Here is a 17,722-nt window from a genome sequence, read left to right on the forward strand (position 1 = left end):
CAAATCGTCTTCGAGAATCTTAATATTCCAACATATAACGAATCATGCCCCTACGACGGCATTTGAGAATTAATATTTTCTCATTTAATCTTGACACTTCATGTAAGGACAAACTAAACAGCTAGCGTTCGGATTTAAAGAAGAAAAAAAACACCTTTGTGTTTCAGCACTCGAACGAAACGATCCCAAAGATCCATTTTTGTGTGATTCTGAGTCGAGTTGGGTAGCGAAGGGAATCCTTGTTAAAAGCCTTCCACAATTCTATCCACAATTCTAATCTTACCTTCTTACCAAGGTAGACAATCATGCCTCATCGTCGAGAATCACATGTTAACAGTTCCTTTGTTGTAAACTCATGAAAACAGATTATTACTGATCTTGGTATATCTCTGTTATGAGTTCTAAACACGGGATACCTATGAACTTGATCAATCATAGGCAAAGACGCCAACATTTCCGGAAGGAGTACTCGTCGAAAGTTTGCAAAGAATTTTTTAGGACGATTACCTTCTGTTAATTCTTCGAGACCCAGAACCGGTAGGCTGTACCTTCTAGTTCTATTTTCCATGTTGACAATCTTCTGTCTTAACTTTCGTTGGACGTCGATTACTTTTCATAAATCTTTTGCAGTTCATCCACTTCCGTTTGCAGAAACGAAAACATTGCTTCTTTACTTTTATGCGTTTATCGTGTTCATTAACAGATGGTTGAATAGAATTCAATTTACCATCCATTACTTTAAATTCACAGCTGAACTGTTGAAACTTCTCAGAGGCTCCTCGTTTATTATTTGCAGCAAATCCACAATAGAATCCAGCGAAGCTGCGGATCATCCTTTTTACTACCTCTGTCACTCGTTGTAGCCATAATGAAAAAAATATCACACATAAAAAAGAAGTTTCAGGACAGGTTGGAAATAGTATGATAACTAGATTTAGAGCATCAACAGATTGCTGTTACTCCATCAGCCACCACCAGGAAATCAGAAACTGCTGATTTAATGGGATTCTCACGCACGACGGTCTGTTTAGAGTTTATCGAGAAGGGTGAGATAAAAACCATCCAGTTCTGTGGGTGAAAATGACTTGTAGGGTGAGAGGTCATAGGAACATTGGGACTACTTGGTGAAAGAGGTGTATGCAGTTCTGGTCGCCCATTGCATTAAAGATGTCGAGGCTTTGCAGAGGGTGTAGAGGAGATATACCAGAAAGCTGCCTGTATTAGAGAGCATCGTCTACTACGAGAGGTTGAATACACTTGGTTTATTTTCACTGGGGTGGTGGGATGACGTTTAGAAGATAAAGAAAGGCATGGGTAATCCGTGTGTTTCCCAGGATTGTAATGTCTGATACCAGAGGACGTCCATTTAAAGTGGGAGGGCGTCATTCCGAAGGATATAGAAAGCCCAGGTTAATTGCACAGACAGTGGTGTGTGCCTGGCACAGGCTGCCCGGAATGGTGGTAATTGTAGATAGGTTAGAAAACTTTAAGAGATGATTAGACAGGTAGAATCAGCATAAAGGCAGGATATCTCCATTGTGTAGGCGGAGGGTATTTGGTTAATTGACCATTTATTGACTGACTGAATTGGTACGGTACATTGTTGAGCGAGAGGTCTGTGTTCTATATTCTAAGAGATTAAAATAAGAGTGTAGTAAAGACTCCACTGCCGACCATAACTGCATTCGACTGTCCACTGTGTCGGTAGTCAGGGGATATCAGTCGGACGTCTAGCCGCGAGGAACTCCCTCAGACATTCGTATTTGAGGCGAGGTTGGGGGTTTGGGGCTGGGTCTCCGATTCCAGCCTCTGCTCGGCCAAGGCCAGATGAAGCGAAGTGAGGATGGAGCGCCTGAAGACCTGGTGGAATTCGCGGCCAACGAAGACATAGAGAAGCGGGTTGAGGGCGCTGTTGAAGGAGGCCAGGGCAACAGTGAATAATGACAGGTCCGGTGGAATCGGTTTCACGATTGCAACGAGGTTGCAGACAGTGTTCGGGATCCAACAGATCATAAAGGTGATGACAACGGTGATGATGAGGCAGACAGACTTCTTAGATTTTACGAACCTGTTCTCTTGCAGCCTACAACCAACCAGGGAGTAGCTGGTGATCATAATTAGAAGGGGAAGACCGAAGATGAAAACAAACCAAAATGGCTGCAAGACAGTCAATTCCTTCTTCCAATCCTGAAGCAGGAGGACGGGCTTGCACATGGCGAAGGCTAGGATCCAGATTGCGAAGCAAGCCCCACGAGCCCATGTGAGGCTCAGTTGTTGCTGGAACCACGAAGGCCGAGTAATAGCCAGGCAGCGGCAGATGCTGATCAGACATAACAGATAAATGCTGGCGGTTGCGTTGAGGAACGTCAACGTCCTAATAAACTCCATGGAAAAGTAGGCGTTGTCCCCAAAGCAGATCAGGGAGATGTTTGCCATTCTGAAGGGAAGGGTGAGGCAATAGATCAGGTCAGCCAGAGCCAGGTTCAGGAAACACACCGTGTGGACCTTACTCTTCATCTTGAAGCCCGTCACCCAGATGACTGCGCCATTGCCCGGGACGCCCAGTAGGACGGTGAGGGTGAAGATGACCATTGACACGACGGAAGGTGCTCCCCACTCCATTCTGTTTCCATCGGCCATGGAATTGTGAGAGGAGAGATTCCCAGCGAGCGTCGAACTGGTCATTCCTTCGGAGAACGACATTGTCGGATCTGGTAGATGAGATATCGTGGAAGTGAGAGGGGTGCAGAATGGAGAGGTGGCGAATTCAGGAGGAGGTGTGAGAGCGAAGAGGGGACGAGAGGATGAGGAGCAGAGATGGGATGTAACACGGAAGAGAAACCTGACAGAGCGCAACGGCAGTGAGGCTGGCGGAAGTCTGCTGCAGCGCAGAGACCACAGTCGTCTCGCATTCCAGGCCACTTAACCCTGACCGGCATGTCCCCGATCTGTCAACGACCATGTGATGTATGGCCGTACATTAGAGAAAGTCGCGCGCGGCCGATCTCCATTAAGGAAATGCACCCGACCACTGACGTATTGTGGATCTTGCATCGGCCTCTACAGCCCGCCGAGGACCCAAGGATGACAATTCCTTAGAAGAACATTCTACTGGACTGGAGCGATCAAGCTACTACCAGTACTAGTTCTTGCTCCCGTGAACGTGCCGGATTCCCGCGGGTGCTTCGCTTTCCTCCCACATTCCAAAAACGCTCTGGCTCTTAGGTGAATTGACCTTATTGATCTTTCCTGTAGTTAGGCTCGGGTCAACCAGGTAAGTTGCTGGGCACTGCGACTCGTTGGGCCGGAAGGATCTATTACTGCACGGTACTTTAGTAAATTGATGTATTGCACTGTCGCCAAAGGACAAAATTATTTCATAATATACTGTTTGTGAGTGACGATACACCTGACTCTCATATGGGTTGTGGACCGAAACTGATAAGGGGGCAGGGAGAAGGGAATCATGCTTGGAGGAAAGGGGAAGTGAATGCGAGGAAGCGGAAAGCACCAAAGGGCGATTCTGTAAGGACAACAAACTATTTGAAAATCAAATGACCTTCCCTGTTGTCTCAGGTCAGCGCGTGTTTACATCCGTGCTAGCAACCGCTCCCAATACCGAACCTGGCCATCCTTCTCTGGTACCAGTCCCAACTCCCTCCCGCGGCTCATCACCCTCGCCATTCCCAGCATCCTTTACTTCCGCCCGCCGCTCTCCGGTCTACGTTGACGACTATAGTACCCTGGAAAGTTCGAAGTCACCTTCACTACAGAAATGTGCACAGGACGTTTGCACGAACATAGAAGAATCCAGCACAAGAATACTCCACAATATTGTACCAAATCAATTAAGTAAGTAAGCACATGGCCTACGTAACTAATGGCGTCTGCTAACACAATGCCCATTTCCCTCACATTCACGTTCCCATCCAAGCGGCTCTTACCATTCTCAATGTATCTGCCTCCACCACCACTCTTTCAGCACATTCCAGGCACCCACCGCTCTATGAAAAAAAAACTTACCTGCACGTCTCCTTTCATCTTATCCCCTCTTACCTTAAAGGCACGCCTTCTGGTACTGGCCAATTCAACAGTTGAAAAATAGCGATACTGACTGTCTACTTCATCTTTTCCTCTCATCATCATATAAAGGATTTCTACCACTATCACCGTTACTACCATCACTAGCACATCACTAGCAAATATTACTACTATTACTATTGCTACAAGATCACTACAGCAACAGGTCCTTGGCCTAGAAGGCCATGCCTCCCATTTCCCCGTTTACACCAATCCATATGATGTTTGTCAACTCCACTGGCAGCCACGTTCAAAGTGTCAGTTCATAATGGACAGCATGGTAGCGCAGTGATTAACATGACTCTGATGCAGTGCCAACAAGCCGAGTTCATCTCCCGCCGCTGTCTGAAGGGAGTTTAGAATTTGTCCCCGCTATTGCGTGGGTTTATTCTGGGTGCTCCAGTTTCCTCACACATAAGATTATAATTCCGTAAGATATAGGAGTAGAACTAGTCCATTTGGCTCATTGAATTTGCTCCGCCATTTTGTTTTTCAGTCCCAGTCTCTTCCCTTCCACTTGTTTCCGAGCAGGCACGGACCAATCAAGAACCTATCACCTACATCTTAAAATGTACATAAATGAATGTCACAGATTCACCAATCACTGGCTACAGTAATTAATCCGAATCTCCTGTTTAAAAGGTCAGCCCTCCCTTCTGAGCCTCCTAGCCTCCCACAACATAGGAAACACCTACTCCACATCGACTGCATTGAGGCCTTTCAACAGTCCTCAGGTTTCAATACAGTCACCTCTCATTCTTCTGAATTTCGGTGAGTAGAAGAGCCGCACCATAACACGTTCCTTACGTGATAAGCCTTTCAAACCCAGAAGGCCTGCGACTCTGGAGTGTCAATTGATCACACGGGTGTAATTGGGCGGGGCGTTCTCGAAGAGCCGGAGAGGTTTGTCCACGTGGTGTATCTCGGAATCGAATTGGCAATTAGAACAAACTGTTAAAAAACTATCCCTTATATTCGACTTAATTCTCCTTTCCTCAAGATAAATACATGCCTTTCTGTTAACGTTGCTCCTACCGTGGGAAAGCGATTCTGTACACACTATCTCTGCATCTGTTATCTTAATTTATTTTGTCAGGTCATCGGTCAGCGTCCTTCGAACACATAAAAAGACAAGCACAGCCTCTGTAATCTCTGAAGTTCTCCTCATTGAACTGCATATTGACAATCCCACTGTCCTGCCTTCACTGGATAACTGAGTTATCTCTGAAAAAAACACCCGAAAGTAGGAAGTCCATGTTAATTCCGGAACACAGCCACGCTGAAGAACCGTGATCAGACGCCACTCTTCCAAATTAATATAAAACCCATGGAAATTCATCTCACCTTTCCCTGGAATCTCCTGCTCCGTCACCGGTCCTTAGTGGTATAGAATACTTGCGCTCAGACCTTAAATTCGACGGTGGGATTTCCTGCGTGCTCCAGGTACATCAGGGAGTTGTGTCTTGTGGGGAATTTGGATGCTAATTTAGCAATGGTGGCGGTCTTAATTCCGAATGAGCCGAATAGATGAGTTAGTCCACCTCGGTAGAAGTTCCAAGAGGCTCGATATGAGGAAGTTGTGCTGATAGCATCAGGAGATAATACTCTGCTCAGAGAGCTGTGAAGAAACAACCATTTCCTTTTATTTTTGAGAAGTAAAGTAGATAAGGAGGCCACGTGGTTAACTTCTGAAGTTAACCCTATGAGGTCCATGTGACTTACCTATGTTCTGAACTTTGAAGTTCAACGAAGCTTTCTCCCGAGGAATAGTGAATCAACTCACTTCATGCTGGTGTCTTTCACAGTGAACGCTGATGCAAAATACTTGTACAGGTGTTCCGCCGTTTCCATATCCCCCATTGGTATCTCTCCAGTACCTTTTTAGAGCGATCCAATATTACCTCTCTCGCTTTATGGCTCTAAATAAACATTTAACATCCTCTTTAATATTATTGGCTAGCTTACCTTCCTATTCCATTTAGAGGTTCTGAACTGCTATTTAGTTGTTCCAATTAGTTTTTAAAAGCTTGTTAATCATGTAAAATCTACCAATTCTTTTTGTAATATATAGTCCATTATTGGGTTTATGTTGGCTCTAACTTCTCTTCTTGGCCGGTTCGCCTTTAGAATACTTTTCCTGTTTGTGATCTAGATATGCTGTGCCTTCAGTTGCTTCCAGAAATTTCAGCATTTGCTGCTCTGCCATCATCTCTTCCAGTGTTCTTTTCCAATCAGTTCTCGCCAACTCCTCTCTCAATACTCTAAATCCCTTTCTCTGCTGTAATATTGATACATCTGCGTTCAGCATCTTCTTCTCCGACTAAAATCTTTTATATTATGATTACTTCCACTTTGGGGTCTTTTACCTTAAGCTTTCCAGTCAATTCCACAACTACTTCAACCAGGGCCTCTTGCACTTGCAGGTCCATAGTTCTATCCGCAATGATTTCAATTCACTTGTTTTTTTTTTTGCCAACAGAGTAACGCCTCTCCTCTGCTTTCCTTCCTGACCTTTCGACATATAGTGCCTATTCTTGGACTTTATCTCCCAGCTGCAATCTTCATTTTTCCACGATTCATTAATGTCCACACCAGCATACATGCCAATCTGTAACTGTGCTACAATACATGTTCATCTACCTGATTCCCCACGCTGTGTTAATTAAAATATAATACCTTCACCCTCTATTCAACGTTCTCGATTTTGTCCACCTTTTACTTTGTGACTCATCGTGTTGACAGAATTATTTGCTGTCATTAGCCTCTCCTTGTTAGGAGCCTCAATATACATTAGTATTAGTAAACTAACTGCCTCATATTCAGCACGATCTCTCTTGTTCCCACTGCCCTGCCAGAAACATTCCCGAACAGCTTCAGCGAACCCGCCCACCTGGATATTCAGGTTTAATCCGCCCCTTTTGTACAGGCCTTACGTTCTCCAGAGTGGATCCCGATGATCTTTAAATCTGAATCCTTGCCTGCTCCCTACAACAACTCAGCAGCAACACATTTATCTGGCAATTCTTCCTATCCTCACCATCACTGGCACATGCCAGAGCCAGCGATTAGTACCCTGGTGGTCACGATTCTCAGCTTCCTACTGCGCTGACTAAAATCTGTTCAGGACTTCCTCACGTTCTCTCCTTAGTCCACGGGCAGCATTCATGTTCAAGGACCCTTGCCATCCAGGCCATGCTCTCTTCCTCTGCAACCATCGGGCAGGAGGCAGGAGAGCCTTCGGTAGCGCACCACCTGTTCAGGAGCAGCTATGACCCGTCGGCCATCCCAGACTGCTGAACGAGAGAAGGTAACTTCTCTCACCCAACACTGAAAAGATCTCACAACCTACAGACTCACTTTCAAAAACTCGATACTCAAATTGTCAATATTTATTTTTCTTTTTCAAGCTTTTTATTAGTTTTCAAACAAACATAAAAAGAAAAATATCGAATACAGAGAAGTTGAGAGTACATAATTGATAGGCTAGAATACAAATGCAATCAGTTAATAATTCAAATATATTAACCTCCCAAACTTATAGTATGTTACAAAACTGGAAAGAAAAAACAAAAAAAAAAACTAACCTCAGCGACATGGATTATTGTATCATATGAAATATACACAGTAATGTCAATAAATCTGCACCTCTATCCAAATAATTAAAGATGATAAGAATAAGGTTTGGTAAAGGTCAGATTAACTCATAAGAAAATGTTGAATAATTGGTCTCCAGGTTTCTTCAAATTTGAGCAAGACGTAAAAAATGACATTTTTATTTTTTTTCTAAACTCAAGCAAGAAATAGTTTGGGAAAACCATTGAAATGTAGTTGGGGGATAACTTTCTTTCCAGTTCAACAGAAAAGATCTTCCAGCCATCAATGTGACAAATGCAATCATTCGCCGAGCTGAGGGGGTAACCGACTGTTATCCACTATTGCTAAGCCGAAAATTGCAGTAATAGAATGAGGTTGCAATTCAATATTCAAAACTGTTGAAATAATGCCAAAAATATCTTTTCCGGTAATTTTGAAAACAAGGGTAAGACCAAAACATCTGAGTCAATGATGCAACTTCAGAATGACATCTGTCACAGTTTGGATTAACATGAGAAAAATATCGAGCAAGTTTGTCCTTGGACATATGAGCCCTATGTACAACCTTGAATTGTATTAAGGCATGTTTGACACAAATAGAAGAGGAGTTAAATAACTGTAGAATTTTATCCCACTGCTCTGTAGGTAAAGAGCAATGAAGTTCTCTTTCCCATTCCTTCTTCATTTTATCTGACATCCATGGTTGTATTTTCATCATCATATTATAAATGACGGCTACTAAACCCTTCTGACAGAGACTCAAACCTAGAATTTTTCGTAATATCAGTTGGGTATAAATTCGGAACGGACTGTAACATATAATACAAAAAAAAATATTTGTAAGAATTTAAAAATGTGTTCTAGACAAATTGTATTTATTGGACAACTGTTCAAAGGACATAAATCAATTACCTAAAAATGAATCACGAACACATGTTATACCTCGGGTTTTTTATAGTTCAAAGGCTTGGTCCATAAAAGACGGCTGAAAAAAAAAGTTATCTATAATAGGGCTTCATAGGATGAACTTTTGCAAACCAAAAAATTTACGAAATTGAAACCATATTCGTAATTTATATTTAATTATAGTTAGTTATTTGTTTATTCAGTTTAGAAAAAAAAACAAAGGGAAGCGAAGATCCTAAAATAGAGAACAGTGAAAAGCCTTGTACAAATTTACACTCCAAATTTACACATTCTGGACTTTGTAATGTCTCCGATTCCTGTTTCCAGAATATTAAATATCGCATGTTGACTGCCCAGTAGTAAAATGCCTTTGTCAAACCACCTTCTTTCTTAGACTTCTGTAAGTATATTTTACTTTATCTACGATTTTTGTTCTGCCACACATCCAAGGATATTTTGAAATAAATAATATCAAAAAAGATTTAGGAATAAAAATTGGTAGTGCCTGAAATAAATATAAATATTTAGGTAAAACTGTCATCTTAATAGCATTGATTCGATTAACCAATGAGAAAGACAATGTTGACCATCTACTAACAAGTTGCTTGATTTGGTCAATTAAAGGTGAAAAGTTAAGTTTAAATAAGCTTTTATGTTTCTTGGTGATTTTAATACCAAATAAGTAAAGATATCTGTAACTACTTTAAATGGTAGATTGTTATATATTAGAACTTGCATATTTAATAGGAATAATTCACTTATTAAAATTCACTTTATAGACAGAAAAGCTAAAATAACAGGAATACATCTCTCAGGATCAGAGATGTATAATAACAAATCATCAACATATAGTGATAGCTTATATGGCCCTTCCACATGGGTAATATCAATAACTGTTGCGCTTCTCTTCCTGACGAACTTAACGTATTCCACACAAGTTTCGAACAGAATAGGAGCGTCCCGCCCCCTCTGGATGAACCAGATCTGGTGGCTTCAAGATTCATCGTCACCGGGGAAGACGTTAGAAGAACCTTCATGAAAATAAATCCAAGGAAGGCAATGGGCCGAATGGCGTCCCGGGACGGGTTCTCCGGGCCTGTGCAAGCGAGCTCGCTGGAGTGTTTTCTGACATCTTCAACTTCCCCTGCTTCAGTCCAAGTTTCCCTCGTGTTTGAAGAATGCAACGGTAATCCCGCTGCCGAAGAAAAGCAAGGTAGCATGCCTAATTGACTAACGACCTGTGGCTCTAGCGTCAATTGCTATGAAGTGCTTCGAGCGATTGGTTAAGTTACACATCAACCATAACCGAACTGTCAACATGGACACTTTGCAATTCGCTTACCGGACCAACAGGACAACGGCAGATGCCATTTCTCTGGCACGGTGTTCCTCCTTCGAACACCTAGAGAATAAAGACGCAAATGTAAGGTTCATTTTCATTGACTAAACCTCTGCCTTTAATACCATCATTCCAAATAAACTGATTCTTAGGCTCCGGAACCTGTGTCTTAGCAATCAGATCTGCAGCTGGATCCACAACTTCCTCACGGACAGGACCCAGGCTGTAAAATTAGGGGACAAGGTCTCCTCTACAATAAATGTGAGCACCAGTGCCCCACAGGGCTGTGTACTCAGCCCCCTGCTGTACTCACTATACACCCAGGATTGTATCGCCAAGTTTCCATCAAACTCAATATATAGGTTTTCCGGTGACACCACAATTGTAGGCCGTGTCTTGGGTAATGATGATTCTGAGTACCGAAAAGAAATTAAGAACCTGGTGGCATGGTGCGAAGACAATAATCTATTCCTCAACGTCAGCAAGACGAAGGAATTGATTGTTGACCAGAAGGTGTAGCGGACCTCACGACCCCATCTATATCGGTGGTGCGCAGGTGGAACAAATCGAAAGCTTTAAGTTCCTCGGGGTGAATATCACAAATGACGTGACTTGGTCTAACCAGGCAAAGTCCACTGCCAAGAAGGCCCGTCAGCACCTTTACTTCCTGAGAAAGCTGAAGAAATTTGGCCTGTCCCCTAAAATCCTCACCATTTTTATAGGTGCAGAGTAGAAAATATTCTTCTAGGGTGATTCACAACCTGGTACGGAGATTGTGCAGTCCAAGACCGGAAGAAGCCGCAGAAGATCGTGAACATAGCCCAGGACATCACACAAACCATCCTTGGACTTACTTTACACCACACTCTGTCGGAGCAGTGCTACCAGGATAATCAAGGACACGACCCACCCAGCCAACACACTTTTTATCCATCTTCCCTCCGGGAGAAGGTTCTGCAGCATGAAGATTCGTACGGTCAGATTTGGGAACAGCTTCTTCCTAACTGTGATAAGACTGCTGAAGAGATCCTGACACGGATCTGGGCCCGACCTTCCAAATATTCGGACCTGACTTGCACTACCTTACTTTCCCTTTTCTATTTTGTAATTATGACATATAATTTAATTTTATATTATATTTAATTCGATTTGTCCTTCAGGGAGCGCAAATCGCAGAATCAAATATCGCTGTAATAATTGTATGCTCTACTATCAATTATTTGGTGACAATAAAGTGAAGTAAAGTAAAGAACCAAAAATGTTGAATGAGTAGAAATGGCTAGGGGTTCTAAAGCAATATGAAATAGTAGAGGACTAAAAGAAAAGTCTTGACTCGTGCCACGAAACATCTGAGAAAAGGGAGATATTTGTTTGTCTGTAAGAACCGAAGACAAAGGGTTATTATATATTAATTTAATCCATGATATACATGTCGGGCTGAAGTTAAAATTCTGCGGAGTATGGAATAAATATTGCCATTCAACTCTGTCAAACGCTTTTTAAGCATCTAAGGAAATGACGCATTCTGGGTTTCTAGATGTAGGAGTGTGAGCTATATTAATTAATTTTCTAAAAGATGAATAACGATTTTTAATAAATCCCATTTGGTCCTCAGATATACTTTGAGGTAATAGGTTTTCCAATCTACTAGCCAAAAGTTTGGTAAAAATCTTAGAATCCATATTCAGCAAGGATATTGGCCGATATGATGCACATTCAGTAGGGTCTATCTTTTTTTTAAGAAGTAAAGACATGGAGGCGTCATAAAAAGATTGCGGTGGTTTACCTGCAGTTAACGCATCCTTAAAAATCCATTATGAAAGAATCATCGGAAAATTCTGATTGATATAGAGAGTTATAAATCTTGAAATGCTTTATTTATCTGTTTATAATCAATCGTCAAAGTGCCATCTCGTTAACGAATCTTAATGATCTGCCGTTTAACTAAAAGAGTTTTCAATTGATTAGCCAATAATTTATCAGATATTTCCCCATGATTACAAATTGAGTCCTAGATTTAACTAACTGATTTTCAGTCGAAGAGGATGTCAGCAAACTGTGCTCCATTTGAAGTTCAACTCTCTTTTTACAGTGTTCTTGACTAGGGGTCACATTACTAGTCTTATTAATTTCTTTAATTTTATCAACCAACATATGTATTTCAGTGTTAATTCGTTTTCTGACTCCAGCAGAGTATGAAATAATTTGTCAACGGATAAAAGCTTTAAAAGTATTCCATAACATTCCACTAGAAGTTTCTTCTGTAAAGTTTGTTGAAAAAAAACAAATCAATTTGTTGTTTAATAAAGTTCAGAAAGTCTCATCACTGATGTGGAGTTGAACCTCCATGATTTAACAATTGAGGATGAATCCGTTGTCTTAATAGATTGCTTCAAAGGTGTATGATCAGAGATAGTAATAGAGTCGTAGTTACAATCAATAACGTCCGCAAGGAAACGATGATCAATAAAGAAATAGTCAATACCGGAGTAATTATTATAAACATGCGAAAACATTGAAATTTTTTATCCTTGGGATGTAGAAATTGCCAAATTTCAGAGATTCCAGAAATAACCATAAAGGAGTGGATGAGAGAGGCCGATTTATTCGGAAGAACCTGAATGAACATAGATCTGTCCATCGAGGGATTAAACATTTTAAAAATTTGGGACAGTCAATATTCGAAGCATAAGCATTAACTAAAACAATTTTTTGGATGAAAAGTAAATCAGTAAGGAGCAAAAATCTACCTTGTGGATCTGAAATTGTTTCATATCGTTTAAAAGAGGTTGAGGAATCTATAAAAATAAAAACGCCTCTTACTTTAGCTTGAGAATTCGAAAGATACTGTTGTCACTTCAAAAACCTAAATAATGCTGACAATCCTCCTTCCTCACATGAATTTCTTGTGCAAAGATAATATTAGCATTCATTCCGTGGAATACTTCAAATACTTTATCCGTTTAATCGGATGATTTAAACCATTCGTTTTCCAAGAAACAAAGTTAATAATCTTATGCATGTTGCTCATATATATCGTAGTAAATGCACAAGTTTAAGCAGAAAATAAACTCATTAATGTGGAAGAGGGGAGCAGGTTCAAAGAGGAACCGAAGTTACGATGCGTCTGCCATTTTGGTAGTATCAAGTTAGCCCATGAAGGTAAAATAAAGCGAAAAGCAAAAGCAAAATAGAACCCACTCCCCCACCCACGAAAACACAAATAAAGGCCAGAGAGAGGCGAGCAGGCAAACTAACACTAATTTTACTCACATCTCACAGAAAAAAAAAAGATATAAAAAAGACATAAACCACCCATATTCAAAAAAGGTAAAGGGTTAGTATAACAGTAATAAGACGATAAAATTAATATTACTAAAAAAAATAAACAATTAAGAAAGATAGAAGGGAAAAAAAACTAAACCGTTGAATCCTAAAACAGGATAGCTTTTTACTAATATTTCGAAAGAAGACCAGCAATCTTGTTCAGACACAACCGATCGGATGTGAAGTGTTCAAGAACTGAGGTCTTATGGGAAGAAGAAACGACATCTTGGAAAAAGAAATTAAAAAAGACTAAATACTTCAGCACACAAGATACAAGGGAGAAGCGTATTCAAACTTAAATAACATTTAATTAGCAGCTTTGAACATCAAAAGAATAATAGTCAATATTTATTTTTAATTCTTTGTTGTTACTTTGTTCTCCTTTTTTGTATTTGCACAATTTGTTGTCTTTTCCACATTGGTTGTTTGTCCGACTGTATTGGTAAACAATTTTCCATTGATTGTATGTTATTTCTTTGTATTTACTGTGATAGGTCTGAAAAAAAAATATCTCAGAGCTGTTTCGGTGACGTGTACTTTGATAATAAATTTACTTTGAAATTTGAACTTGGTAGGTTTTAGACAGAACTAATTTTCCCACAGACGACGGACTGTCCGTGTGTCGGGGTGCCCTTCTGGAAAAAGCTGCACAAACACTGGCGTTCAGAGTCCTATTGCTTGTGACAGCTTAAACAGATTTGGACAAAAATTGAGTTTGGCTCATGGGTAAATTTGAGATGACATTTACAAATTAAATAAAGAATCGGTGTCACTGAATTGTTGCGAATATTGTCAATATTGTCACGGGATTCACCAGAATATAAATGAATTGAAAATATTAGCATGAAAATTGTTATGAGGTTCATCCAGTTCAGTGTCCTGTGTCTGTTGGGTCAAATATCTGACATGTGCACCCTTAAAAAGGACCAGAATCTCGACGTGGGGTTTCGATGGTTGTGTACCTCAATGGCCCAAAGAACTATGTTGGTTTGTGTTAGGCCTCAACGCTTTGGGTGAAGACACTATAGCTTGATAGGGTAGAGACTTTCTGGATGTGAAGTTCGCAGAAGCTCAATTAGAAGAAGCTGAGCTGTTGGCATCAGGAAATAATACTTTACTCAGAGAGATGTGACGAAACAACCATTTCCTTTTATTTTTGAGAAGTAAAGTAGAGAAGGAGGCCACGTGGTTAATTTCGGAAGTTAACCCCATCCGGTACATGGGATTTATCTACGTTCAGACCTTTGACATTCCACGCACTTCATGCTAGTGTCTTGCACAATTAACATTAATGCAAAATACTTGTTCAGGTGCTCCGTCGTTTCCATATCCCCCATTAGGATCTCTCCAGCACATTTTTACAGCGGTCCAATACTCCCTCTCTCGCTTCGACCTAGCACCTTATGTCTCTCAAGAAACATTTAGTATCCTCTTTTATATTATTGGCTAGCTTACCTTCCTATTCAATTTTGAGGATTTTAATGGCTTTTTTGTTTTTCCAAATAGTTTTTAAAACCTTGCTGATCCCCTAAAATCTAGCAATTCTTGATGCACTATATAGCCAGTGTTTGGGTGTATGTTGGCTCTAACTTCTCTTCTTGGCCAATTTCCCTTTAGAATAGTTCTTCCTGTTTGCGATTTATAAATGTTGTGCCTTCAGAAATGCTTCCAGAAATTCCAGCCATTGCTGCTCTGCCATCGTCCCTTCCAGTGTTCTTTTCCAATCAGTACTCGCCAAATCCTTTCTCATGACTCCAAATCCTTTTTCTCTGCTGTAATACTGATACAACTGCGTTTAGCATCTTCTCCGAGTAAATTATTTTATATTATGATTACTTCCGGTATGGAGTCTTTTACCTTAAGCTTTCCAGACAATTCGCCAATTACTGCAACCCGTACTTATTGCACTTGCAGTTCCATAGTTCTATCCGCAATTATTTCATTCCATTTATTTTTTTACCAACAGAGTAACGCCTCCTGTCTGCTTCACTGCCTGACCTTTCAACATATTGTGTATTCATGGACCTTAAGCTCCGAGCTACAATCTTCTGTCAGCTACGATTCAGTAATGTCAACACGATTAAACATGCCAATCTTTAACTGTGCTACAGTGCAGGTTTATCTACCTGATTCCCTATGCTGTGTGAATTAAAATATTATAACTTCAGTCCTCTGTTCAACATTTTCGATTTTGTCCGCCTTTTACTTCGTGACTCATAGTGTTGTCTGATATATTTCCTGTCGTTAGCCTTTCCTTGCCAGGTGCCTCAATATACATTAGCTCTATTTGTAAACGAACTGCCTCATATTGAGCACTAACTCTCTTGTTCCCACTGCCCTGCCAAAAATATTCTCGAACAGCTTCAGCGAAGCCGCGAACATTGATATTCAGGTGTAATCCGCCCCTTATGTAATCCGCCACACGTTCTCCAGAGGAGATTTCGATGATCTCTAAATCTGAATCCTTGCCTGCTCCCTACAACAACTCATCAGCCACACACTTACCTGGCAATTCTTCCTATTCTCACCATCACTGGCACATGCCAGAGCCAGCAAAGCAGCGATTACTACCCGGGTGGTCGCGATTCTGAGCTATCTACGGAGCTCCCTAAAATCTATTCGTTGTCTCATTAGATCAGCCGGCAGCATTCATCAACAGGGACTCTTGCCATCCAGGCCATGCTCTCTTCTCTCTGCAGCCATCGGACAGGAGGCATCAGAGCCTTCAGCAGCGTACCACCGGGTTCAGGAACAGTTATGACACGTCGACCATCCCAGGCTGCTGAAACAGAGAAGCTAACTTCTCTCACCCCAACACTGTACAGATCTCACAACCTAGAGACTCGCTTTCAAGAACTCGATACTCAAGTTGTCAATATTTATTTTAAATCTTTTTATCAGTTTTCAGACAAACATAAGAAGAAAAACATTGATTGCAGAGAGTTTGAGAGTACATAATAGTTAGGGTAGAATACAGATACGAACAGTTAATAATTCAAATATAATAACCATCCAAAGTCATAGTATGTTACAAAAAAATAGCAAAATAGACAAAACCCGCCCAAAAAATAATTTTAAAAAATAAATTAACTGGCATGTGTTATTTACTGCTATTTATAGTATTATTTTGGTAGTTAGAACCTTTACGTTTCATGAGGCCACTTTATAAGGTAAGCCTGTATACTTGCTCTTTAATATAAACATCTAATCAGCCAATCATATGGTGGCAACGCAATGTATAGAAAGAGGCAGACATGGTCAAGCAATTCAGTTGTTGTTCAGAGCAAACATCAGAAATGGGGAACAAACGTGAGCTAAGTGGCTTTGACGACAGTTAACAGTTCACGCCAGACGGATCGTTTAGAGTATTTCAGAAACTGATGATTTAATGGTTTTTTACGCACGACAGTCTGTAGAGTTTACAGAGAAGGGTGGGATACAAATCAACCTGTTCTGTGGGTGAAAATGACTTGTAAGTAGAGAGGACAGAGGAACGTGGAGACTACTTGGTGAAAGGTGTGCACAGTTCTGGTCTTCCATTGCAGGAAAGATGTCGAGAGGTTGCAGAGTGTGCAGATATACTAGAATGCTGCCCGTATTAGAGAGCATTGTCTTCTACGAGAGGTTGAACACACTTAGTTTATTTTCACTGGGGTGACGGGATGAGGTTTAGAAAATTATGAAAGGCATGGACGTTCAGTATGATTCCCAGGGTTGAAATGTCTGACACCAGAGGACGCGCATTTAAAGTGAGAGGTCATCATTCCAAAGGAGATGAGAAAGGCATGTTACTGCACAGACAGTGGTGTGTGCCTGGTATACGCTGCCTGGAATTGTGGTATGTGTAGATAGGTTAGAGACCTTTAAAATATGATTAGACAGGTATAATCAGCATAAAGGAAGGATATCTCCATTGTGCAGGCGGAAGGTATTTAGTTAATTGGCCATTTATTGACAGATTGATTTGATACGGTACATTGTAGGCCGAGTGGTCTATGTTCTATGTTCTGAGAGATTAAAATATGAGTGTAGCAAAGCCTCCACTGCCGATCATCACTGCAACCGACTGTCCACTGTGTCTGTAGTCAGGGGATATCGGTTGGACGGCTGGCCGCGAAGAACTCCCTCAGACATTTATATTTGAGGTGAGGTTGGGCGTTTGGGACTGGGTCTCCAGATGGATCGAGGCGAGGAGGGAGCGCCTGAAGACCTGGCAGAATTCACGGACAGCAAAGACACAGAGAAGGGGGTTGAGGGCGCTGTTGAAGGAGGCCAGGGCGACAGTGAATAATGACCAGTCCTGGGAAATCGGTGTGGTGAAAGTCGATAGGAGGTCGCACACAGCGTTGGGGATCCAACAGATCATAAAGACCACGATCACGGTGATGATGAGGCGGACAGGTTTCTTCGATTTGGCGAACCTGTTCCCTTGCAGTCTCCAACCTATCAGGAAGTAGCAGATGATCATAATTAGAA

At 41.2% G+C, this 17,722-nt stretch overlaps 1 protein-coding gene across 1 annotated transcript; it reads right to left on the reverse strand.

The window, feature by feature from the left end:
* Positions 1-1,749: 1,749 nt before the first annotated feature.
* LOC132389900 (C3a anaphylatoxin chemotactic receptor-like) lies at positions 1,750-2,703 on the reverse strand. The gene has a single exon (XM_059962462.1). It carries the CDS (start codon positions 2,701-2,703, stop codon positions 1,750-1,752), a length of 954 nt encoding a protein of 317 aa, XP_059818445.1.
* Positions 2,704-17,722: the final 15,019 nt, after the last annotated feature.

Source organism: Hypanus sabinus, unplaced genomic scaffold (assembly GCF_030144855.1).
Source record: "Hypanus sabinus isolate sHypSab1 unplaced genomic scaffold, sHypSab1.hap1 scaffold_698, whole genome shotgun sequence".
NCBI classification, from domain to species: Eukaryota; Metazoa; Chordata; class Chondrichthyes; order Myliobatiformes; family Dasyatidae; genus Hypanus; species Hypanus sabinus.

Coding starts and splice junctions, on each gene's coding strand:
- LOC132389900 (XM_059962462.1), bottom strand. CDS start 2,703: ATGTCGTTCTCCGAAGGAATGACCAGTTCGACGCTCGCTGGGAATCTC.